At 38.7% G+C, this 27,625-nt stretch overlaps 1 protein-coding gene across 1 annotated transcript in view; it reads right to left on the minus strand.

Moving 5' to 3' along the window:
* Window positions 1-27,625, minus strand: part of COL14A1 (collagen type XIV alpha 1 chain) — a 265,739-nt gene that overhangs the window by 140,425 nt on the left and 97,689 nt on the right. The window contains exons 11-20 of the mRNA XM_024129388.3: window positions 26,119-26,248; window positions 24,507-24,652; window positions 22,633-22,762; window positions 19,246-19,385; window positions 13,447-13,573; window positions 11,862-12,001; window positions 11,242-11,374; window positions 9,867-9,926; window positions 8,110-8,261; window positions 582-711 (exon numbers count right to left, since the gene is read on the minus strand). Coding sequence (XP_023985156.1) covers window positions 582-711; window positions 8,110-8,261; window positions 9,867-9,926; window positions 11,242-11,374; window positions 11,862-12,001; window positions 13,447-13,573; window positions 19,246-19,385; window positions 22,633-22,762; window positions 24,507-24,652; window positions 26,119-26,248 — 1,288 coding nt within the window. The remainder of the gene's footprint in view (window positions 1-581; window positions 712-8,109; window positions 8,262-9,866; window positions 9,927-11,241; window positions 11,375-11,861; window positions 12,002-13,446; window positions 13,574-19,245; window positions 19,386-22,632; window positions 22,763-24,506; window positions 24,653-26,118; window positions 26,249-27,625) is intronic.

Below are 27,625 nucleotides of genomic sequence, written 5' to 3' on the forward strand. Positions count from 1 at the left end.
TCAGCTCGGTGCTTTGTGACCATCTAGAGGGCTGGGATAGGCAGGGTGGGAGGGAGGGAGACGCAGCAGGGAAGAGATATGGGAACACATGTATATATATAACTGATTCACTTTGTTGTAAAGCAGAAACTAACACACCATTGTAAAGCAATTATACTCCAATAAAGATGTTTTAAAAAAAAAAAAGAATGGAAGCAGGAAGGCTCACTGAGTGGGATAGTGTGGCTTGGATTGGGGTGGAGCAGTTAGATGAAGAGAAAGTGGACAGGCACGTAGAATGTATTTTAGAGACTCAGCAGGACTTGGGATGAATTAGATGCTGGAGGAGTAAGATGTAGTTGTTTTTTAAGTCTTAGGTTTTAGACACAAGAAAACGGAAGCCCAGAGCAGTGAAACAAGTTGCTCAAAGTCACGCAGCTTGAATGTGCGAAGACATAATTCAAACGGATTTTCTCTCTCCAAATCAGTTTTGCTCTTTTCACCCCGCTGCACTGCGGCTACCCCGGCGGGTTGCATTACACAGGACAAGCATTTTCACCTAATTAGTCAGCTAGTGACCACAGGGGGAAAGCTTCACTCACAGGTTTTTCCAGGGGCAGAGACACTGACCCCTTCTCCATCATCGTAAATGGGAGTCACTGTGACTTTGTATTCAGTATCGGAAAGCAGATTCTTCAGAAGGAGATTGTTCTGGCTTCCAGGCACCATAACCTGAAGAGGAAAGCAAAGGACCGTGGTCTTAGTAACTTTCATTCCTGCTGCTCTACTAACGCGGTGGGACTGTAGGCATGTTGAAATAATTAGAAGCAAGGAGATGTGCTTGGAGGGTGATGATAAGAAAGAAGGGCATCCATGCAAAAGCATTTCTCTCTGAAATTCCTCTCAGAACACCCCTTAGTTTCTAATCACTAATACGGAAGGCTTAAATTTGAAGCTCTTAAGCGCTAAGGGGTAGTCTTCTCTCAACATCTTTTCAGTGTTTGTAAAGTAGCCAGAAGAGAGAATAATCTTCCTTTTGGAAAGCAGGTGTTTATGGCTTAGGAGTGTTCATTCTATAATCTAGCCCGCATATCACATTTGATTCTACTTAAAATCCTCTTGAAAATTCAGCCTTCCATTCTTTCCCTTTCAGAGATCATTTAATCCCAGTATTTTAGAAAAGGTTGGATGCTAGCCAAGAACAACATTACCACACATTAAATCCAAGATTTCCGAGTTGAAAGATATTTACCAATGACACTAAAAAATGTCACAGCTTTTTTATTTCTGAAAGGAGATGGCTTCCTCAATCTGAAATCACCATTCCTCTGACTCTAAAGGCTGCAAAAACTAAAATGCAGCGATGGGGTGGACACGGCTCAAGCATCAGTGCAATGTTCCATGTGGCTCAGCAGTGCAAATCCTGGCATCTCTAAAAGAATATGTGGACCAGAAAAAGCCACATGTTCTCAATACTAAAACCACAAAACTTTCTGCCTAGGCTTCAGCAGTTAGATGCTGGCACATCTCTGGGCCATTTAAAAGACTTAATCATGGTTGGAAAAAATGCTAGGTTGTAAGAACTGACCCAAACGCATTTAAGGGAGTCACAAGACTGGGACAGCTGGAGATGCTTTTGGATTCAAGAGCTGGGTAAAATGCCAGCAGGCAAAGGGCATGCTGTCTACTTCTGGATGAGGGAAGAAACCTATAAATCATGGAATAAGCCCTCGAAAACCTCGAGTTGAACTCAGAAGCAGCTGTTGCTAAGATATTGCTAAGCACTAAAAGCAGGGGGGTTTTTTTAATATGAAAAAGGAAGTCTGAATTAAGTGATTTATATTAGATTAATATGATTTTGCTCCTCATGTGAAATGACACTGAAATACACAGGATGGTACTGATGTAGTCCTGGGAGGGAGATTTTATAAAAGGAGCTCTGTTTTATTCTAAAATGAGTTTGATAACCCTGGCATTTAGAACTTGTAAAGAAAGAACTGTGCTTGCCCTGTCTTGTCTTAGCCTATCCATGCAGCTTCCTTTAGGGCATTTCTTTTCAATATAACCCTCTGGAGCCCAGAGCCTGGGCATTTGTTCCAAGCTGTCTGCCTAGCAAACCACCCATGATGATGTTCCTTAAATAAGGTCATCCCTCAAACTGAGAAGCACACGGCCTTGGAACCAATCAGATTTAGCCTATAGGGTACTGAAAAGCAATGGGACCATTCTGGAGGGCTCATTTTTAGCCTGCCAGGTAGTAGTTGCTGTGGTTTATAATAATAGCCCTCATTTAGCTAGCTGTTATTATCTGCCAAGTACTACTCTAAGTATTCTAATGTAGTAGTTCAGTTACTCTTCACCACAACCTTTTGAGGTAAGAAGTGTGATTACACTCATTTTACAGATGGGGAAACTGAGACTCACATAGCTATTAGGTTAAAAAAAAAAAAAGCCATATTGAAATCCTGAATATCTGGCCCGAGCCTTTTTTAAATCACTGCCCTCTACTCCACCTGACTGCTCTACACCTTCTACTCCACCTGACTGCTCTACGCCTTCTACTCCACCTGACTGCTCTACGCCCTCTACTCCACCCGACTGCTCTACGCCCTCTACTCCACCCGACTGCTCTACGCCTTCTACTCCACCTGACTGCTCTACGCCTTCTACTCCACCTGACTGCTCTACGCCCTCTACTCCACCTGACTGCTCTACACAAAACTCTTTACCCTAATGATACTCACTCCCAAGAATAAAACGTAAACCTCCTCTTGGGCATGCACAGTTCCTTCTACTTGACCTCTGATTGTTTGCACAAAGCAAGGTACAGATAGGTGCCCACTCAGAAGCTCTAAATATACACTTCTCCAAAAAAAGACATACAGATGGCTGAATAGCACATAAAAAGAGGCTCAACATCACTAATTATTAGAGAAATGCAAATCAAAACTACAATAAGGTATCACCTCACACCTGTCAGAATGGCCATCATCAAGAAGTCTACAAATAATAAGTGCTGCAGAGGGTGCGGAGAAAAGGGAACCCTCCCAAAGTGTTATTGGGAATGTAAATTGGCTCAGCCACTATGGAGAACAGTATGGAGGTTCCTTAAAAAACTAAAAATAGAGCTACCATATGATCCAGCAATCCCACTCCTTGGCATCTATCCAGATGAAACCATAATTCAAAAAGATACATGCACTCCAATGTGCATTGCAGCACTATTTACAATAGCAAGGACATGGAAGCAACCTAAATGTCCATCGACAGAAGAACGGATAAAGAGGATGTGGTACACATATATATAGGAATATTACTCAGCCATAAAAAAGAACGAAATAATGCCGTTTGCAGCAACATGGATGGACCTAGAGACTATCATACTAAGTAAGGTCAGACAGAGAAAGACAAATATTATATGACATAACTCATATGTGGAATGTAATTTTTAAAAATGATATAAATGAACCTATTTACAAAATAGAAAGACTCACAGATTTCGAAAACAAACTTATGGTTACCAAAGGGGAAACATGCAGGGGGGAAGGGATAAATTAGGAGCTTGAGATTAACATACACACACTACTATATATAAAATAGATAACCAACAAGGACTTACTGTATAGCACAGGGAACTCTACTTAACATTCTGTAATAACCTATATGGGAAACGAATCTAAAAAAGAATGAATATATGTATATGTATAATTGAATCACTTTGCTGTACACCTGAAACTAACACAACAGTGTAAATCAACTATACTCGAATAAAATTTAAAAAAAGAAAAGATAGGTGTCCACTAAAAACAGATGCTACAGGTCATAGCAGATGGTGGTTTTGTTGAGAAAACAATTCTATGAAAGATGCTCATGGGTAAATGAGGTTCAAATCTAACCAGTGAACTTCATGTTTTTAATTTTTTCAGAAATGCAACTTCATGTCTGGCTCCATTATTGTCCAGAGCTCTTCAGAGCAGCCTGGATCCCATCCAGCAAGCTGTTTCCACAGTAGAAAGAGGATTCACCACGTCTCAGTTTGCTCCTGTCTTAGAAAGTTCTGTTTCTAGACAGTGATTTTCATGCCTTCTATGGTGAAAGACTAGGTAGGGCTAGTGCTGTTATGTTTCAATCCCAGTCCCTGACGACCAATATTTTTATAAAATACAATAAAACAAAATCGCCAGAAAATACGGTCATATTCTTGGATGTTCCAGCAATGTCAGATTGCTGTAAACGTTTCTAAGCTTAATCTTAATACCTGAACTTATCGTGTAAGAGACTGAGCCACATTCTGAGTTTCCCTACTCTAGAACATTTCTTACAACTCAGAATTCAGGACATGGTTTTAGATTTTTACATGTAGGTTCTTGAAAGGCCTGGAATCCTGATTGGCCTTTCACAAATAAAGACATGTGAGACCTCCCTCCCCTGACAACAAAATTCAGGGCAACGTCATTGCTACGTCTCCATGTTTCTGAGCAGAGTTGAAAGTCAATCCTTATGAAATATCTGACAGGGGGTTTTACTTTCTAAGAGTTCAAAAGCTTTTTATTGGGAATATTTGGTAGATTTGATTACACTTAGAAAATAAAGAAATACTTCACTTAACCTCAATTGGAAAAGTAAATTTAATTCCCCTTGCTTTATACATATTAAAGCCTGACTTTGGTTTACAATATACCTATACTATTCTCCAACTTCAATACTCTAGCTTATCATTTCCTTAGGTAAACTTAATCAGCTTTTATAGTTAAGGAAAATTTGGAAAGATGGTAAGAGGCATTTCTCTTATCCAGATATTTCCTTTCTCACTTTTGTAATATGTTTTAGCCATCTGTCTTTCCCTGCCCGCATCATTATTTTAAGATATTCATTTGGTTGAACCTGTCTACAAAACAGAAACAGAGTCACGAACATTGAGAACAGACTGGTGTTTGCCAAGGGGAAGGGGTTGGGGGAGGGGTCGAGTGGGGGATTGGGGTTAGCAGATGAAGCTATTATATACATAATGGATAAACAACAAGGTCCTACTGTATAGCACTGGGATGATAAACCATAATGGATAAGGATATTTAAAAAAAGAATGTATATATAATATATATATATGTATAACTGAATCACTTTGCTGTACAGCAGAAATTAACACATTGTAAATCAATTATACTTCAATAAAAAAACAAAAAAAGAAAATAAGATATGCATTTGCTGTGTGGGAGTGAATACAGATCTTCAAGTTCCTCACCTACGTTGGTTCTATAATCTAAATCTAGATGCATGCACTTTCTGTCACCAGTAATAATAATACATTACATTTACATAGTAGTAACATTTCATAAAACACTGAGATATAAAGTCTCAATTACTCCTCAGTTGAGTCCCTGAAAATGCGCCTGTAAATTAAGAGTGCACAAATCCAATTTCACTGGAATTCACTATAGGGGTTTGAGAGTTAAAGAATTCTAAAGTACTTTCTTCTGTGTAGCAAAAATATTTCTGCACGGTAAATAATCACCATCAAAGTTATCAATATTTTTCATTTTTTATTAAGGGTTTGTTTAACTGGGGCACATGTGTGTTGAAGACTTTTGATCTTTTTTCCTTCGTCTAAGTGTCCAAGTTTGTTTCAAAATAAACAGTGTGAAATGAAAGAAACTGGCAAAGGGAAAATTATCTAGAGATAATCCAAAATAAATATTATTATTATTTTACCTTGCATAGCTTATAAGTGCGTGCACAAGATTAAACTGTAACTCATTCCAAATTAGCGGGAATAATTTCGCAAGAAGCTTAATGTGTTTCTTGGTAAGAGTAGAAACAAAAACCCAAACAAAACTCTCACTCTGGGAAGTTTTTATGGGTTTCATTTTAGGGACTAAGTTAAAATATGAGGGCAATAACAGGGAAAATAAAACATCCAAATTATATCTTTAGTTACCATGGCTAAGCACAATTTTAATTTTTTTGAATTTTCCAATCATGGACTATTTGAAATCTATGATCCGAGTGAATTTATAATTCAACCTATTTTCTTCAAGTGTCCATTAATTTTCCAAAAGTACTCCCAGACCAATTTCATGGACCTTCTGGTTATTCACAGTGGATGTGGTTATTGTCCATTGTGTTATCACTGTGTTCTACGATGATTCATCCATCAGCTTGAAATTAAGTACTTTCCTGAGAGACTCTTGAGCTCAAACCATGGTTTATGTATTGATATCATACACATACACATAATTTGCCACCAAAGGCTTTATAAGTAAGGAAAAGGAAGAAAGGATAATAATGCTATTCTTGAACAATAATGTATTTGGAGATTTCTTTCCTAGAGTGTCACAAATATAATGCAGCAGAGGGAAAGAAATGCAACTAATGAAGCTACATAAAGCATATTTCATAACTAAAAGGAAAAATTTCTCTTGGATACAACCTGGAGTTATTGGGTCTGATGGGAAGTGTGCCTAGGAAACAATTTTCAGGTTCTAGAGTAAAAGGAATGGTATGGTGTAAATAAAGAAAACATGGGAAGGCCATGATTAAGAGTGTACCCAAGTTTTCCAAAAACACTAATTCAAAAAGATACATGCACCACAACGTTGACAGCAGCACTACCTACAATTGCCAAGATATGGAAACAACCTAAGCGTCCATCAACAAATGAATGGATAAATAAAATTTGGTACACATACGCAATGGAATATTACTCAGCCATAAAAAAGAATGAAATCTTGCCATTTGTGACAACTTGGATGGACTTGGAGGGCATTATGCTAAGTGAAATAAGTCAGACAAAGAAAGACAAATACTGTATGATATCACATATGTGGAATCTAAAAAATACAACAAACTAGTGAATAAAACAAAAAAGAAGCAGACTCACAGCTATAGAAAACAAACTGGTAGTTACCAGTGGGGAGAGGTGGGGAGGTGGGGAGTTAGAGGCACAAACTATTGGGTGTAAGATAGGCTCAAGGATATATTATACAAAATGGGGAATATAGCCAATATTTTGTAATAGCTGTAAATGGAAACTAACCTTTAAAAACTGTATAAAATTTTTCTAATTTTAAAAAATAAAAACACTTTATTTCTTAATAAAAAAGTGTCTACCCAGGTTTTCAAGAGAGAAAAACAAATATAGATGAAATAACTTAAAGAAAACGCAACACATAAAAATCTAAATCCCACAGGGAGACACTCATGAGTAAGAATACATTAGAAATGACTATAAATCTGCTCAAAGAGAGTCAATGTCAGTGAAAAATACAACTATTTGTTAATGGATGGCATTTCATTAGGAACACTTCAACTGCATAAAGAAGACCTTTGAGTTACGCTTCATTTAAAAACTTTTAATCAGATTCCCAAGGGCAAAAAAGTTATATATGTGTATATATAATATATAGAATTTTATATATTGGACTTCCCTGGTGCTGCAGTGGTTAAGAATCCACCTGCCAATGCAGGGGAAACGGGTGCAATCCCTGGTCCGGAAAGACCCCGCACGCCACGGAGCAACTAAGCCCAAGTGCCACAACTACTGAGCCTGCGCTCTAGAGCCCATGAGCCACAACTACTGAGCCCGTATGCCTAGAGCCCACGCTCCACAACAAGAGAAGCCACCGCAATGAGAAGCCCCGTGCACCGCAACGAAGAGTAGCCCTTGCTCACCGCAACTAGAGAAAGCCTGCGTGCAGCGACGAAGATGCAACACAGCCAAAATAGATAGATAAATAAAAGAAGTTTGGATACTAAAAATTTACATATCAAAAGTATACACACACACACACACACACACACACACACACATATACCCACACACACAGACAAGTGTATAATGGACTATTTATGACCCAATTTTTGTGCTCTAACAAGCTGTCAAGGCAACAGAGGCAAAGCAGTAAAGAAGGTTCAGATGCTTTGTCAATCGAAAGCAGGTTGTATGTGGAGCACATTTCGGAGACAGAAAGTCATCAGGAAACCAGGTGTTAAGTTTGGATCAAGCAAAAATATTAGTTTCCAGAGAAATGAAGAAATGAGCAGTAAAGCTTGCATTCATCTTGGGAAATAGCCTCATTAGCCTGGTTAGTCAGGAAGCTTGTGGAGTTGCTAGTCAGCTGTATTTATACAGACCGTTCCTACCACTTCTTCGGCAGGGTCCCCTTGAGCAGTCAGGTAGGTCACCCTGAACTGCTGCACACTGCTGTCTGAAATGTCCCATTTTACCCGCAGGCTAGAAGTGGTTTCATCATCTACAACCAGGTTTCTGACCCCTGTGGGGAAAACTGGAATAAACACAACGAAGTATTTAAGGAACTCTTCATCCATCACATTTCAAAATGAGCTAGAGATGATTTGTGGCCATGACAACAAGTATCATTTAATGTATCGCTACCATGTAGACCCAGGTGAAGCGAGAACAACTCAGCTCTAGTTAGTAGAGAGCCATGATACCTACTGGTGGCAAACAAAAATGGGCTTAAGAGATGCTTTCAAGGTGAGATCATGGATCCCTCAAACCACCAGCTCTGTATATACACTAGGAAGGGGAACTGGGGAGCGGCCCTTGGACTAGGAAACCAGAAGGGGAGCCCAAAGAGGAGCACGGCGGTGAGAACTTCACATTCGGGCTGAGCTGGAGAGGTGGGAGTGAGGGACCAAACGTGGCCAACCTCGGTGTGCAATCCAGCATCCAACACGCATCCCTTCACGTGCTCCCCCATTTCTGTTTTAACACTCGTCACTCAAAGCACAAATCTCCCACCAGGGCTGCCTCTATCCACTCAGGCCCCATGGATTTCATCATTTCTCTGAGATCTGTCTACACTCCTTCACTCGTTTTCTCTGACACGTTCCTTTTCATCTCCCAAAGTGACTGCTCTCTCATTTGTCCCATTTTTTCTTCTCCCTCTTGGGCCAACTTCCTTTCATTCTGTCCATCGCCATGGACTCTTTCTTCCCTTCATTCATTTATTCTTTCATTCAGCAAACGTTCATTGAGCTTTTCCTGTATGTCAGACTGGTTAGGCCTTTAAGACATACAATGATTTACAGTTGACAAAAATAGTGAAAGTGGCACAGAGGAGACAGGAGAGTGACATTTAGCAGGCAAAACTTTACCTACTAGGCTGTAGGTACAGAATGCAACATCTCACCTTCAGGATTAGGAGTTCTAGATGGCAGGAGGATATGGGGAAAGCATGAAACATACGGTTGGGGCCAGGAAGGGAAGCAGAACCCAGTCAGGAAGCATCTTGTATGTTATGATTAAGAGATGTGGGGTCATAAAGAAGGGCTCAGTAAAGGTTAACTGAAGAATGAATGAATCAGTGAACGAATGAATAAATGAATGGTATTGGAGATTCACGGAAAGGTTTTAGGTCAAGAAATAGATATCATCAAACGTGTTTTATCTAGTTGACTGTGACAACTAGTTGGGAGGTGTATTATAATGGAGGGGAGAGTTAAGCTGAGAGAGAAAATAGCTAATGTAGGAAGACCAATACACCAGCCATGGCTCAGTTACCCACAGAAATGCATGGAGACTATGATATGAATAATTCTCAACAGAGAGCAATAAGAGAAGGCACTGAGATCAAGAGTAGGGCAGAGACTCCTGGGGTTGGATACTAACATGCTCTAAAAGATTAGATGGGGATTCAAAACCAAGATGGGAAAAATAAAGAGTACCACAGTGATATTGATTAGTAGACTAGAAGACCAATTAGCATTTAGGGATAAGAAGAGGTTGAGAGCTCTGAGGGGAGTGAAATTTGAACTGGTATGCCCTGTTCCTAATCAATCATATAAATCAAATAAAACTGGGGTAATATAACTTCTGTTTAAATCAAACTTTTCTTATGGGTAAACAGGCTTCTATTTGTCCTCACCTGATGTCACAGGCCTGGTAGGTGCTTCGGTCGTAGGCGGTTCTGTCCAAACACTGTCAACTAAAAAAATATTCCTCACTTTAAAATTCTGTAATGATGATAACTCTATACATTTGTGTATAGCATTTTATAGTTTTCAAAGAAAAGTTCACCTACATTATGTCACTTGTTTCTCACAACAACCTTAACCATGGTGGCAAGAGAGAAGTGAGTTGTAAGGCAGACATTGTATCTATTCCACAGATAAGGAAACAAACCCAAAGAAGTTAGTTTCTCATCACAGATACCAGCCTTCATATAAACACTTGAATTACATCTATAAAATTGTGAAACCTCCCAGTTACTTTGAAATGGGCATAACCATGGTGATGAAAGGAAATTAAACAGTGCTATAGATCAAGCTGTAAAGGGGCTGCCAAATAGGACCAGCAAGGAAGACAATAAGAAGTGCATCTGCTATGTCTTGTATCCACCCTGGGCAACCAGTGGATGGAGCTGCTGTGTGGTGATCCGCCTAGATGTCCTCTTCATCAACATACTCATCCAGCAGCTTCTGGAGTACAGGCTGCCAATGGCTCCGGGCTCTGGAAATTGCCTTGCTTGGGGTTGCAGACTCTGTCAGGGGATGGCCTGCCTCCAATCACTGGAGATGCAGGGATAGAAAGGCCCAGCCCCTTTGACTCAACTTGGGACCACTTAGAAGGGTCATACCAGGTCCAGAATGTCTAATAGAATTAGCTGAGGGCTGTGTTTTAGCTTCTCCCTAATTCCTATTTCCTTACAGATGTATCTCCCAACTGTACTCTTCAATAACCTTCTGGATGCAATTTTCTACTTCAGAATCTGGTTCCAGGGAACCCAATCAAAGACAGTTTTAATATGTGGTTAATACCTCATATTTAAAAAATGAAGGGACAAATGAATCAGCAAGTGAATTTTGTGGATTCTTGGAACCAAGATCAACTTGGGAAATTCCAGAAACTCTTGGACATTTTTGCCCTACATTTATTTGTTTGCTCATTTATAACTTATTTCATCCATCCATCCATCCATCCATTTAGCCATCCATCCATTCCTCCATTCAACAAATATTCATTGCACAGTTAAAATATGCCAAGCACTGTGCTAAGTGTTGGGGACGTAATGGTGAACAAGAGAGATATGGTCCCTGCCTTTAGGTGATGACAGACTAGGAGTCTGATAAGATGCTCCACATATTGCTTTCGTTAAAGGTAAAGATGTATGAAGAGTTCTAGGGACAAAGCCTCTGTAGCCAGGAATAAGGCTGAAGTGCAGGGAACCTGGTGGCGTGAAGAGTGTGTCAGAATAAATGGTCGGAGCTTGTGAAGTCCACCTTGGCCTGACCAAGACTTACGTGTGGTTCCAACGGCAGTCACCACCTCAGTCTCACTTCCACCATCCAGTACAGCCAACAGGGAAACTTCATATTCAGTGCCAGGTTCCAGGCCTTCAATAACATATGAGTCTTGGTCTTCTTCTAGGACAACCTGAAAAGTATTTGGTGCTTAGTAACTGGGTTTACTTGAATAATATAGGAAAAAGTTAAGAAAAAATAATAAAATGGAAAGATGTTATCCCGAGTGTAAGGAATAAGTGACTAAGCATAAACAACTCCAGGGCTGTTGAATTCAATTTTAAAGTCAAACCAGAGACTTTTTTTCTTTTCAAATCTCTCAGCAAATAAATGATTAATATTGCAAAAGGGGCCTCTTTTGAAGTTTTTAAAAATTTCATGTATGACTATCAAAGAATCTGGAAATACATAACATATATAACTAAAGCCCTAGCAAAAATGCATTTTAATTTTACAAAAGTCATACGATTTGACGTTTGTAAAACTCCAGGTCATGGAAAATATTAATTACTTCTGGGATTCTCAATCTGTCTTAAAACAAAGACCAACTCAAATGCAGCAGTGGGCATTCACTTCCAGATAAAATGCCCTGGACTAATTTTCAGTCTCAGACAACTCACTTCTTCAGTCTTCCCACCGTAGACTGGAATCCACATCAACTTGTGTGGCCCTTCATCAACTGAGAGGGGATGCCAGGTCACTCTAAAACTATCTGTTGTCACCTCATCAATTTCCAGGTATTGCTGAGCTGGAACTTCCTCTGTAAGCCAAGGAGGGAGACTTTGTTACGGAACTGAGAAGGTAAGAAAACCATAACTCAAGCAGCTCCCCGGGGCCACAGGTAGAGAAGACTCTCTGGTGAATCTCTTGTTTTAGGAAAGCACATGGAAGCAGGGAAAGCAGCGCCAATTAGTCCAGTGTGGGCTTACGTTTCTGTTTCCAGCATTTACCCACAGTATAAGTTAGGAAGACCAGGGACACAGCAGATTTTTACAGTTTTCCAGTAATTTCCAGAACTCTTAGATTCTCTATTTGGCCCTTTTCATTAACTATAAAAAATAAGAGTGCCATAATTCATTATTTTACAAAGATACTATTTTCCAAGTATTTTGAAGAAATTACTAGAGGCCTGAGATGGCCTCTAGAAAATGCCCTAGAGGCCTGAGAAATGTCACTTTTAGCTTTATTCACTTTCGTGCCTAAATCACTCTCTAGTAATAAGTTAAATCCTAGAGAAGAACGTTCATCCTTTTAATCTTGTACACGTGGCTGCCATCAGAAGTGAAGTATAATTTATCAGACATCCATTATTTCACTGCTTACACACTTCTGGGATGTACAACAGAGACCGTAACATCTAATTACACCCAAAATGAATTGTCAGTCATTGATTTTTATTATATGAAATCAGAGATTTTAAAACTCTTTGACAGGATACCATGAGAATTCCAACTACAGTTAGCCCTTGTGAGATTTTGCAAAATTACTGAACTTTTTTCTGTGAACATTATTTCTCAGTCCAGCTTATTTCTCATCTCTCTCCAAATTACCTTCTCATCTCCTCAATACAGCACTAAATTTGTTTCCAAGTGCAATTCATGATAGGTCCAGAAAGCAAACAATAGAATTTTTCCACCAGGAGGCAAAAAGAAGTTATGTTTATTGACTACAGGGTACATATAGAAAAGAAAAATAATGTATTCATGCTTTATTTTTTATTTTAGTATTTAAAATATCCCATATTGTTGTCTTAATATTGCAAGCTGCATGAAAATAATTATTGGCTATAGATTGATGTATTAGGTTAAATGGTATGAAACCATCATTTTTTGTAGGTCAAAAACTGTTGGAGAGCTGTAATTTTGGAAGTTCAACTTAATATACACATATATCAATGGAGAAATGTGGAAATTTTATGCCTATAGAACAAAAGAAACAGTGTGAGATCAGGAAGAGAACAATGCACACTTTAATTTAACTGAGACCTTTGAACTTAGATGGTCCTGTCCCGCTTTCCCTTGCTTGGAAAGAAAATAATTAGCCAGTAGGCATTCTACTCACCTAATTGTTCATTGGGTAATAATACTATAAAGTAAACAAATATTAAAATGCGATCTCTTCAAAATCACAATTGAAGAAGCTGCTCCAGCTTCTGGTTTCCATAGAGTTACTCTTGGAAACCTTTCAAACCATAATAAGGCTTACCTGTGGTAAAAATTCCAGTCAGAGGCTCTGACTGTCCTTCATCATAGATGGAGAAAATGGCAACAGTATACTCGGTGAGGGGTGTCAAGTCCTTCAGAGGGAACGTAGTAATAGGATCAACTTCAACCTGAAAAAGAAAGAAGTCATAATAGCTATATCAGATACTCTCTAAATATAGGAAACAGAAGCCATTTTATTGTCTGTCGTTCACTTGGCTGGCAGCAGAGCTGTAAGTACTGCAAAAGAGATACTAAATTATAAAACCATTTAGATATTCACATTTCTAATCTTACATCCTTAAATAGAATACCTATCAGTTAATTCTCATGACATAGTTGCAACCGATATTATTTCCATTCATTAAAGATATAGAAAGTGAAGTACACAAAATTTGCAATGCTAATACAAATAAATGTAATGTTTACAGCCGAATTTGCTAGGAATAGCCAGTCATGCACAATAACTTCTGTAGGAGTTAAATAGATGAGCAACCATGCAGGAGAAGGTGAGCACAGTTGCTGTTATTTTGGTTTTTCAATGAGTCAACATTTTTTTTAACATCTTTATTGGAGTATAATTGCTTTACAATGGTGTGTTAGTTTCTGCTTTATAACAAAGTGAATCAGCTATACATATACATATATTCCCATATCTCCTCCCTCTTGCATCTCCCTCCCAGAGTCAACATTTTTTAATTGGCAAGTTTCACATAAAAAGGGAAATCCCTGGTCAGACACACCAACTTTCTTTCCATGTCTTTCCCACCTCAGGGACTTTGCACATGCAATTCATTCTGTCTGAGACCCTATTTCCTTGGCTCTTTTCAAAATTAGGGCTTCACCGTCTGTCAGGGCTGTGCTTATATTTCACCTCCTCATGGGGGTGTTCATTTTTCTACGTATCTCAGTAGGGTGATTCTCTAACATTGCCCTTGTTTGTTTTCTCCCTAGCACCCATCCCAGCCTGAAATTATTTTATTTCCTAGTAGAAGATGTTTATTATTTCCTGCATAGAGTGCAAGCCCCTTGAGGTCAGGACCTTGTTTAGCTTCTTTGCTACTGTATGTTGAATTATATATATTTTTTGAGTGAATAGAATACATAAATGAAAACTGAGATGGAAGCACCAAAGATCCATTTTACAAGAGATTGAGAAAAAAAGGGGGGGGGTGGCTCATCTGAGCAAAGAGTTAATCCAGAAACCATAAACATCTTGAAGGAATTGACCTCAGGTCAAAAAAAAGATTGCCAGCCTAGGGGAAGGAGTTTCCCTTTTCACGTTTTTGGAACTCTGAGCCACTCTGCTAGAGAGGACCAGCCAACCCCAGCCTTTTCAGCCACCCCAGACATGGACTGAAGTCATCTTGGAAGTTCCAGCCCAGTCAAGTTCCCAGATGAATGTAAGAGTCACCTTAGCTGAAACCACATGGAGCAGAGACAAGCTGACCCTGCTGAGCCTGCCCAAGTTACATAATCATGGGTTGTTATTTTAAGTCAGGGTGTTGGTTACATAGCAATAGTTAACAGAAAATATGTATTTTCTTCTTCTGAATCTAGGCCTGATAATATTATGGGTAATTCTTAGCATTTAATGTTTACTCTGGTCTGGGTATTATCTCATGCTTTACTTGCATTAGTTGTACTTACATCCTTACCACAACATTGTAAGGTAGCTCATTATTACCCCTAAGTGGAAGATGGGAAAAATGAGACTCTGAAAAGTTAAGGAACTTGCGCAAGGGAAAGCCAGCTAGTTCCTAAAATTTAAACACAAGTGTTTCACGCTCTAAATTCTCCGTTTGTAAATACTATTTACAGTATGGCTCCATTATTTAAACTCACAGAAAAGACAAATACTTAAAATATGAGTTCAAGATGTTCTTCTAAACTGTATTTCCTATTGCTTTCTGTTGTATTGAATCGTAATGGCTAAGATTTACTGAGCACTTATAATGTGCCAAGGACCTTACATTCATTGTTTTATTTAGCCTCCTTATCCCCCATCAAACACGAGGTATTTATAATGACTGTTTTACAAGTGAGGAACCTGTGGCCCAAAGACCTTAACCAACTTTCCTGGAGACATAAAACTATTAACTGGAATGAATAGTTAGGCCTTGGTATACTTATATATAAGTGTATATTTATATATATATATATATACATATATATACACACACACATATATATGTAAAAGCATATGTATTTTGAACATTATATATTGAATATATATATTTATATATATTTTTTCAACAGATATATATATATACCTGTTGAAAAGATCTAGTTTATTAGAAGCATTTTATTTGATGCTGAACAGACCATATTTTATGCATTAATTATTGATCATTTTATTTCATCAAATGAAAACTTCTAGGTATCATTTATTTTTACTTGTTATCATATTATGTTTTAGATTAAGTTCTGGAACTCATTTTATTGGTAGTACTTTTAAGATGTAAGAGAAGAATTTGGGAAAATGGTAACAAATGACTATGATTCATTGTTATGCAATGATTTTTGAGAAAAATTTTTCAAACTATCTAGCAAAAACTTCACTTCAGCCTACTCTAGGATGGATGAAGAGAATCCTTGATGAGGAACGAGGGACTTGGGCTCTGCTCTGGGCTCTGTTGTTGAGTCACTGCCGTAGGGGACTGGTCTTGTCTCTCAGAGTCTAAAAACTGTGGCCTTTCATTTATAAAACTCAAACGGCAGCACTTTAGTTCTCCATCATGTTTGCACATTTCCCCCAAATCTTTTCACAGTACATGCTATCTGAGATGACTTCTTTCTGCAGTTTGACAGGTCAGGATTTGGCAACATTTTTTTCTATAAAACTTGCACAAGGTGCTCTCTGTAAAAACCTCAGAGGCTGTCTCAGGATTAGCACTCAATGTGTGTTAGCTGCCATCATCATCATCATCATCACTATCACCATCATCACCATCATCATCATCACCATCATCCTCATCACCATCACCATCATCACCATCACCATCGTCACCATCATCATCGTCATCATCACCATCATCATCATCACCATCACCATCATCAGTAGCAGCAGCATTTGTTTAAGTGCTCTGTTTTATTTTTCTTTTTTGGTCTCCAAAAGTTAGGGAGAGGGGTCATGCAGAAAAGACACAAAGGAGGAGCAGGAAGTGAAGGAGGGAAGATGGGAGGAAGTGAAGCAGAGAAATAGGAATTGAGTAGAAAACAAAGCTTTTATAATCAATTACATGTTACGTAGTAAGTAGATTTTAGTTGGAACACTTTGAAATTCATTCCAGAATATTTTGGGAATTTCCTAAAAATCCAGTTGTAGCATTATCTTTAAATAAAAGCTTAAATTAATAGAAGTAAAGCAAAATATGGTAGGAATATTCACCCTTAAAATCATATATTCCAAAACTAGGTAAAGTAATATTTGACTTATATAAGACACTTATCCAGCAAACTTTAGTCTCAATTGCACGGTTAACAATTAAGAATTAAGAACACACACACCAGTCAAAATGGAAATGTCACAAAATCTACACATTGTTTATGCATTTTACTCAAATAAAATGTTCTCAGATTTTTATTCGTGGTCTATTTACTCATATTTTAAATTCAGTTTTATCAAACATAGTTTTCTAATTTCCCAGCACAATACAAATTAGAAATAGCAAGTGCCAAAGGCACTCCCAAGATTGAAAAACACTGCAAAAAAGCACAGGTATGTCTCAACAAATATAGTATTAGTCTGGGGTCATTATTTATAAAGGCAAATAATGTAAAATGCCATGAGAGGCCAGAACAGCTATAATTTTTTTTAACTGGATGTTAACTAGACCTATTATGATCATTTCACAATGAATACAAATATTAAATCATGTTGTATACCTGAAACTAATATCATGTTATATGTCAATTACACCTCAATAAAAATATATAAATATATTTATATAATATAACTCATATTTACATATATGACAACTTATTTTTGTTTCATGAAAAATTATCACCAAATAAGAATATTTTGCAGTGAAAAAATATGCTAGTAAATACGGTTGTTATGTTATTTTAATTGCTCAATGAGTCAACATTATAAAATTGGCAAGTTTCACATAGAAATAAAAATCCTTGGTCACACAGTCAAGGGCAACAAGACCTGGCAGCCCCCGGCTACATTTCTGTGCAGCAACCGTCCTCAGGAGCTGACACCGGCTGCTTCTTGGATGAACATGTACAAACTCCCCGGCGGTGTAGTCCCCACCACACCCAGCACCCGTGTCACTGTAACCCATTGTCCGTTGTCATTTATTGTTGTCTTTCAGTAGAGAATTTCTTCTACATGCATGTCCCCAAAATGGGAATATGAAATAAAACCTAAGGTAGCTTCATATTTCAAGAAAAACAGGTGAGACTGTATTTCTTTGCAGGTGTGACAATTTCTGCACTCACTTTCATTATCTGCATAACCTTCCTACACAGCTGAATTTGCAACCCTTGGGAAAGTAGTTTATTTATCGGTGATAACAGAGACACTGATAGCTTGGTGCTTTTGACTTCCTTCTTTTTCTACTCCAGGATCTCATGTTCAAAAGCAAAGCAGCTAGTCTAAGGATTCCAGCTTCGTCAGAATTATTTGCCCTCAGGATTTTTGAAGATTTAATGAAAGATGTTGAACAGTATTTCTGTACTGTTAGCAAATGTGCAGTTATTGTCCATTCATTACCTAGTGTCCTGTATGATGGCACATTCCACAAAATATTGCTTGGATTTACTTGTAGGAAAAAGTTTGTCTCTGCATATGAAAATATTTGCTTTATTTGGTCAGAAAATAGAAATCATGTAATCCAACATATTTCCCTTGTTGTCTTAGCTTCTTGGACCAAGATAAGAAAAAAAAATAAAAATAACTTTGCTATCTAGCCTGCTAAAATATATTTCCAAGGAAAGAATTTCTGAAGAGTATTCGTCACTGAGTGCAAAATACTGTATCTTCATGGGTTTCAATAAGTTCTATTATTTGAAAGTATCTTCCTACACAAAACCTGAATGATTCAGTTTTCAATGTAAGCTCATTGAACTAGGGTCTTTCAGATGCCGGTTTACTAAAAAGCAGAGTGATAACCTGAAAAACACTGATATTTCTAGTTTACTACTTGTGTGAAGATACATACTTCCTTATCCCTATTCGCTGGGGCAGACTGTATTTTCCAAAGATGGCTGTGTCACTATCTATCGCCCATCCCCTTTGCCTCCCACCATAGCTTGGCGCTATGCTCCTCCCCATCTTGAATCCATGCAGGGACTTGTGGTATCTCCTACCTATGGAGTGTGGTGGAGGTGATATTTCTGTGACTTTTGATGCTAGGTAACAAAAGGTGACACAGCTTTCACCCAGCACTCTCTCTGTCTCTCTGGATACGTCTGGGGACTTCTGAGCCAGCAGGTAAAAAGTCCAGCTCCCCTAAAGCTGTCATGCTGAAGGGATCACGTGAAGAATCTACTTAGAGATATAGAGAGCCGCTCCAACTCCCAGCTGGTCCAGTCTCTCCAGACCAGGTACCAGACATGAACATGGAAGCTGCTGTGATGACATCAGCTCCAGCCACTACCTGGCTACAGTCTCAAGAGTGACCCCAAACCAGAACTACACACCCAACTCCAATTCCTGACCCACAGAAACAGCAAGAGAAAATAAATAATTAGTATTGCTTTGAGCCACTGTGTTTTGGGATGATCGGTTACATAGCCATAAAAAACTAAGACCCAACCACTGGAAAAACGCACATCCTGTTCCACAGCTTACCTCATTGATTTCAGTCCCATCGGCATTGTTATATACAATCCGATAACCACTGATCTTTCTTGAAGTTGGGTCCCACGCTAACCGAGCACTGTTAGAGCCAACACTGGAGATTCTCAGGTTTCTGGGTGGACTTAAGGGCACTTTGCAGTAAATGGAATAAAAAATAAATAAAATTTTAAGTAACATACATGCAAAAAAGACTCCCAAAACACAGCACCTCTGACTTCTGAACTACTTACATATAAAAAATTTCAACCAGATAATAACTGATAACAAAGAACATTAACACATCAACAAAGAAAAAAAGTTTTCCTTGTAGAGAATGAATAGCAGCAACCAATTACACATTCTTAGAAATAAATGAGGTTTAGGTAAATCTTCTGTGCCTTTCTTTTCTAGTCAAAGCTATTATTATAGGCTGATACAAATAAAAAACCTAATGGATCAAAAACCAGGACACCTGAAATTAGATCTTAGCTATTGCATTCAACTATCATCAGATCCTGGCAAAGTCACTCTACTCCTCTGATCCACAGTTTCCCATATGTGAAATGGTTTCCCATCTGCCGTCTCCACATGAGTATCTATTACGCGTTTCCACCCTAACAAGTCCAAACCCGAAACACTGACTCCTGCCACCTCTACCAGTCTTCTCTCTCAGTCTCTTCCTCTGAACAAATGAAAACTCCATGCCTCCCATTGCTCAGGCCAAAAACCTTGGAGTCATCCAAGATTCAGGTTTCTGAACATGTGTCCCCTTCTCAGTGAAGCTTTCCATGATCACCTTATGTAAAATAATCCTTCCACCTCAATATTACCTAACTCCCTTCCTGGATTCATTTTTTTTTTTTATTGCACATTTATTGGTCTCTTGCCTCTCTCTTCGAATATACTATAATCTCAGGGGATTGCAGAATTTGGTTTAATTTTGTTCCCCTCTTTATCCCCAGTATTGCAAGTTCTCAATAAATATTTCTTGAATCAACGAGTAGGAGTCTTGCCCTGGATACATCCCGCTGGCTTTGTGAGACTAGATAAAAATAAACACTTTGCTGTGGCTTTAAAAGTATTTAAAGAGGTGTTAATATTTCTGCAGATTCCTGACTACCAATTCCAAAGCCCTTTGCACTTCTTGAAGGAGACCTTTCTGAGTCAACAGATAAAATTTGTCAATAATCTTTGAGGGCTTCCTGAGCTTTTACAGGTTTACAGTAAAAAAAACAATTGTTAAGATTGACTGCAGGCTTTCTATCAGCCTGAGATGTAACACGTTATCTCATTAAATCCTTACTTTAGACAGCAAGGATAGAGTTACAATTAGCCCCATTATACAGATCATGAAACTGAGGTAACTTGGCCAAGGTCATAGTTAGCAGAAGCAGAAGAGCAGTTTGAATTTAACCCAGGCAACTGATCAATTGATTTGAGAGCCTGTGCCGATAGAACCAGCAGAATAACAACCTAGGAGATAAATCATGACAATTGTCAGCTGTAGCCATAAGCATGATGTTTCCTCACCCCAAAAGCTAACCCTTTCATTAATTCAATATGTACCGATTATATGGTAATAAAGAACCTATAGGACTTGGTGACTCTCTATACTTAAAGCGCTAGAAAGAAAGTGTAGGAGAGAGAAAAGCAATGTAATTAAGTGCTGTGCACACTTAGCTCTAAATTTTTCTGGAGCTCAGTTACTCTTGGCAGTATAGTAGAACAATGTCTAGTCTCCTCAGTGCATAAAAGTGTCAGTCTCAGGAACAGGTAGCCAGGATATCATTTTTAGGACTTTTTAAAAAATCAACTACTAATGGGAAAGAGTCACGGACACTTTTTAAATCTACAAGTATCTGCCTTTTGAAAGTTCAATTTAGGCCACTTTGCTCTTGCAAAGGACCAACATTAGTACCTAACTGAAGGTTTCACTAACTGAAAGAAATCTAAAGAGGATTTTTGCTTTTATAAAAAAAGGCGAAAGCAAAAATAGCATTCAGGCTTTGCTTTGCAGCAAACCATTATGGAGACAGCATGCACCCCAGGCAGCAAAGGCGGCCCCGCCAAGCTTCCCCTGGAAACTATACTCAGCATCTCAGCATCAAGCCGCCACAGTTTTGAACTCTGTCTGTGAGCATCTGTGCTTTATCTTGATTTATTTTGTGCACCCATTAGCAAGATGTGTCCTAAAATTAATTGCTTCTTTGCTTTATGTCATTCGGCTTGCAAAAGGTTCCATGGGAACACTACTTTCAAAGAGTGGGGGAAACCTGAATAAACAAATGAGTATTCTGAGTGAAAAAGAGAGATGCGTGGTTGGGAAAAGTTTTCCTTCCAAATCTACAGAGTCCCAAAATTGACTTAAGTGATATATTAGATGCTTTCTGACTTATTTCTTTTCTCCTTCTTTCCTGGGCTCTCCCAGTTTTGTTGTTTGTAGTTTTAATTACAACGGTCTTCCTGTGAAGAGCAAGACAACATAGCCTCGACTAACAAAGAATGGATGTGGGAGAAAATTTCCTTATCATTAAATTTCTTTGTATGTTTCTCAAGTAGAATCTTCAAGACAAAAGCACAGTAGAAATCGTGCTATGCACCTCCTTCCAGGCTCAGAGTGATGTGAGAGACCCCATCTCCTTGCCCTTTCTTATTCAAAACACAATGAATAGACCCCTATTTTTAATCGTAGGTGACAAAACATTGTTAGTTTGGCAGGGTAGCATTTTCTCTATATCAGATTTTCAAATAGATAATTACAACTCTTAAAAATATTATGAACTCCCTACATTTACCCAAATTAGACTTGCCAATACAATTTTTACTCAATTTTTAAAAACTGATTATAATAATAATAGTCTGAGATCAGGAGGACATCAAAGAGTTTCAGAAAAAAAGTGTGACTTCTGCTATGAGTGGGAGTAAAATAAAAATATTGAGTAACTACGTATAATAACTTTCATTTGTATTACTGCATTTAATCTTCTATCAACCACACGCCATAAGGTTATTGTTCCTCCTTTCACAGGCTCAATAATGCTCCGTCACTTGCCCATTGTCACCCACCCAAAATATGACTTTAGCTGGGATTCACATCTTGGCTGCTCTGATTCCAAAGCCCATATTTTTCCCCCACATTCTGCTCTAGCATTTGGATTTAGACAAGGACACTGGCGGCATCATCTAGAGGATGCCACAGTTCAGTTCTAGAATCCATGTGACTCAATAACAACAAGACGAGAAGGAATACACTTCCTTCCCCTAAATAAATTAGACATTTTCTTACATTACAATGAGCTCTTACGAGGTTTCAACCTAAACCAGTATTTCTAATTCAGAATCCCCATATTTGTTTGGGCTTTTATTACAGCATTTCATCTGAGTGACTGAACCACTCACATGTTGTTTCTTGTCCTGTAACAGGGTCGCTGGCCTCTTCTCCAAACATAGCATAAACTGTGACTGTGTATTCCGTATTGGGTGACAACGCACTCAGCTCAATGTCTGTGTGGGTCTCTCCAATTTTCATCTGAAAAGAACACACATTATCAGATCGTTTGCCAATGTGTAGTATTCATGCTGATCAGAGTGCAGCTGAATACAGGTGAGACTTCATGTAATAAGACTCTGCCTCCTCACAAACCCTTCATCAAACAGGTTTCAAGCCGTAATTTTTTTCATTGACTGATGTTATTTTATATTAGAACCAGAAGCTATGAAACCATATAAAACTGAATGTACCCTGCATGCTCTTTTAGGATAACTCTTTACATCTGGACCAGTGGCAGCTGCAGCCAGAATAACAGTGTCAAATATTTGGTCCCTAGAAGAGCACGGGTGGAGATGAATCAGAAATGTTCTCTACGAAGAGAGTAAGTTCCAGGCAGCATGCTGAGAGTGGAATGCCAAGTGGGTATCTTTCACCGCTTGGCTAATTCTCACCTGTCCTCTGACTGGATGCCCAGTTCTTGCTGCAAACCCTATGGAGCCAGACCAGTGTTGCCCCATTCAACAGAGGGGCTTGTCCACTTGGATTGCAAGTCCCTTCCAGGAGTCCAAAGAGATCAACCCACCTTGATGCCCAAATAGGCAATTTGCTTCTTGATTTGGGGATGATTTTTCTGACCCTGGGGGTCAGTCAAACTAGCCAACATTATCAGTGTGTGACAACTGTGTGACAACTGTGTGACAGGAATGGTTTTATTTTTGTTTTGGAAAGAGGAAAAATATCTCCATAGACTGTCCCCTGTCATACAACTGTCAATGGTATGGTCAAATTAAAATATTTAATTTTGAAATATCTCAGTGTATATAATATAAAGGTAGAGAAAACAATGTAATATGCCCTGATGCACCCACCGCCCAAATTTAACAAATTTCAACATTTTGTCATATGCACATCAGATCTTATTTTAAAAAGCACTATATAGTCAAATAAAACAAACTCTTTCTCACCACCTCTACCCTAATGTTGAAGTGTATCTCATTGATACATTTTTTTACTTCTGCATACATACAAATATATCTATAAGTAATATATGGTTCAGTATGTTTGACAATGTGCATAAATGGACCATTCAGTGCAACATTTTTACAGTTTTTTCCCTGACAATATGAGGTGTCAAGATTTAGCCATGTTGAAATACAGAGACAGCGTTCATATTATTTAATTCCCTTATGACATTCTTTTGTATAAATATGCCATTATTTTCCATTCTGTTGATGAACGTGGCAGTTGTTTGCAATATTTTGTTCTGACCAAGTGCCTGCATTGAAAAGTCCTTGAAGGATGTTTCTCTATGATATATACCTAAAAATTTGTATATATCTTTAACTTGATGAAATATTTCAAATTATACTCCAAGGCAGCTGTACCAATTGACACACCAGTTTACACGAATGTTTCTGTCTCCCCACATGCTCACTAATAACTAGTATTATCAGACTTTAAAAACTTTGCTAATCTATTGGGTGTGAACTGGTATTCCTCTCTTTTTAATTTTTCTCTTTCCTGGTGAGGCTTAGTGTCTTTTTAGCATCATTTTAAAGTTTCCCTTCCACCAAAATAATTCAGATCGACATTAAATCCAAGTGGGCAAAAACCGTCTAAGCCTTGGTAATAAAAGAACACGTCACCAATATTCTGTTCTCGACACTAGAATCACCATATTATTGGCCCTAAAGATTCTTGTCAAAAGAGGCATGTTTTAACAAACCAAACTATGTTAAGGAAGTCAAAAATTCTAGGACTCTGGTAGGCAGCATGCAGTTACCTCTTTTTCATCCCCAGCCAGGCCTTCCGTGAGAGGAGCGTAAAGGATCAGGTACCCTGACGCTCCAGCTGCTGGGTTCCATCTCGCCCTCAGACTGTTCTCAGTCACGTCGTACAGTTCAAGGTCGGAAGCTACAGGTAAAGCAACTGCAAGAGGAGTTTTTTTTTTTAATGGTCAGCCATTAGTCAGTGTGCTTGCTTATTTCAAGGTACCTATCTATATGTTAGGGTCAAAAACTAAACATATTTTTCAGGTAATTTTTGTCCTTGAATCTGTTCACATGGCCATATAAGCCCCTTTGGGGAAGGTAAACATAATGAATGTTTAAGAGCAGGAATGACACCTTTTAGCTTCTTATATCACATTACAGTGATGGGCACATCTGTCTGGGAGCCAGTCAAGAGTAGGGAGACTCTTCTGACCATTGTTTTATACCTATTACCAAGCATAGTGTCTGATCTGCAGCAGCCATTAAAAATAGTCGTTGGGTCACTTAATAAATGACAGAATGGGGGGCTGGATGAACAAATACATGAATAAATAGATACTCATCAACACATTCAATCAGAGACAGTGAGCAAACATGACTGTCAGTAACAATAGGGTTTGAGAAAAATAAAATAATCAAGAAATAGGATTTGCCATATTGGAGAGGTAGGGGAAAAGGGATTAAGAATAAATTGCGAGTTCCTGGCTTAAACAATGTCAATGAAAACTATGAAATGTTGTTTTCAAATATAATTCCAGGTCCTGCTTGCACTCCCAACCACAATGTCAAGTTCAGGACTTTGCTTACAGGTGCAGTTCCCTATGATACTTCTACTGGTGTGCCCGTAGTACTTCACTGCACTAACTTGTTTGTATATCCTTGGGTTGCGTTTTCTCCTTTGCTAGTCTAAAACTTTCTTAAGGGCAGGGACTGTTGCTAAAAAATATTTCTGCAAAGCAGGAGTATTAACACCTGCCTTACAAATTGCTTTCAGGGATAAATCCAATAACGTGTTGGAAGGGGAGTGTGATTATCATAAAGCCTGGCACCTTGTTATTGGTCTATCAGAGGCAGAGTTTTTAGATCAACTTTATATACTACCTGGCATGTAATAGGAACTCAATTAATGTTTGAAATAACTAAATGAGTGGGTAATCAAGTTTCTTAAGATTATCTCTTCCCAGGATTCTCTGAACATGTGTGCTTGTATATATGTGTGTGTGATCATGATCTTACTCAGTTAAGGAATGACTGACTCGTATTCATAAGTTTTAATTACAGTGATACTCATAAAGAAAACAGTTGTAACGTACTTTCCCTAATATTCTACTAGGCAGGAGAGCTACAGAGCTCCTTCTCTACTTCTAATGACAAATTCAAGCCCACTGCTTAGTTTACAATAAGAATTCATTAAATATTTGTTTATTAAATGAATAAATGTATTTTGCATGCTTCATCGCTAAGATTTCTCTCTCCTAAACATACCAGAGTTTTATAACATCCCTCCCAATATATGGCACCTGCAAACTGCAAATATAGCATGGGCCAGTACTACGTACAGCACAACTAAGCCACCTGAGCAATGTCATACAGAATCAGAAGTGGGTACAATTCAATACACACGTGTGGTTTCAGTTCCCCGAAGGCCTTCACTAGCAGTATGAGCATATATTGCAAAGACTGCTATCTGATATTCAGTTAAAGACATCAAGTTTTTCAATACCGTGGAAGATACGCTTCCATCCACCACCACCTGTTGAAAGAAGTTTGAGGAATGAGAAAATGGAATATTTCACATGTAGACTGGAAATCCAAAAGCAAAAATATCTCTAGCAAGAACCTTTCATTAAATATTTTCTTATTTGCACCACATCCTCTTTTCCACTGTGGCAGTCAATTCCCCTTGAATTCTCACATGAAGTGACCCACCTTTTAGGAATATGTCCAAAAGTCCCTTACTAATTCACATCTAACGGAAACTGTGTCATTCCCAAGCTAATTGTTATCCTAATCACATCCATTTAGTAACAGTTGACATGTGATATTTTTCCATGGAGCCGTAGGAAGCATTTAAAAGGTTTATTAGTAATGAAAAAGATAGAGCTATTGGAAGCACTCTGATTTTCTTTTTTTAAGTCTAGATGATTTAAACCTCTAGAATCAACTCAAACACTTAAAAAAAACAAAACCCAGGGCTTCCCGGTGGTGCAGTGGTTGAGAGTCCGCCTGCCGATGCAGGGGACACGGGCTCGTGCCCCGGTCCGGGAAGATCCCACATGCCGCTGAGCGGCTGGGCCCGTGAGCCGTGGCCGCTGAGCCTGCGCGTCCGGAGCCTGTGCTCCGCAATGGGAGAGGCCACAACAGTGAGAGGTCCGCATACTGAAAAGAAAACAAAAAACAAAAAACCAAAAAACATAAATCCTGCCATAATGCAGAAGAAAATTGTGAAACATGCTGAGGTCAATCAGAGGTTAGAACAACAAAAGGTTAGCACTTCAAAAGAAGAGAGGGAGGGACTTCCCTGGTGGAGCGGTGGTTAAGAATCCACCTGCCAATGCAGGGGACACAGGTTTGATCCCTGGTCCAGGAAGATCCCACATGCCGCGGAGCAACTAAGCCTGTGTGCCACTACTGAGCCTACGCTCTAGAGCCCGCAAGCCACAACTACCAAGCACACGCGCCACAACTACTGAAGCCCGCGCACCTAGAGCCCGTGCTCTGCAACAATAGAAGCCACCACAATGAGAAGCCCGCACACCACAATGAAGAGTAACCCCCCACTCAACACAGCTAGAGAAAGCCCGTGCACAGCAACGAAGACCCAGCGCAGCCTTAATTAATTAATTAATTAATTAATAATTAAAAACAAAAAAGGGAGATTTCATCACATTTTAACATACTCCCTGTATCGGACATGAAATGGGAACCATCCAGTCATCTGGCAATAGATGTTCTCTCCTGTGATGGCCAACCCATGAGAAAGGCCAGCCACAGGTGCTTTTTTTTTTTTTAACATCTTTATTGGAGTATAACTGTTTTACAATAGTGTGTTAGTTCCTCCTTTACAACAAAGTGAATCAGTTATACATATACATATGTTCCCATATCTCTTCCCTCTTGCGTCTCCCTC

The sequence above is a fragment of the Physeter macrocephalus genome, chromosome 15 (assembly GCF_002837175.3).
Source record: "Physeter macrocephalus isolate SW-GA chromosome 15, ASM283717v5, whole genome shotgun sequence".
In the NCBI taxonomy this organism is placed as follows: Eukaryota; Metazoa; Chordata; class Mammalia; order Artiodactyla; family Physeteridae; genus Physeter; species Physeter macrocephalus.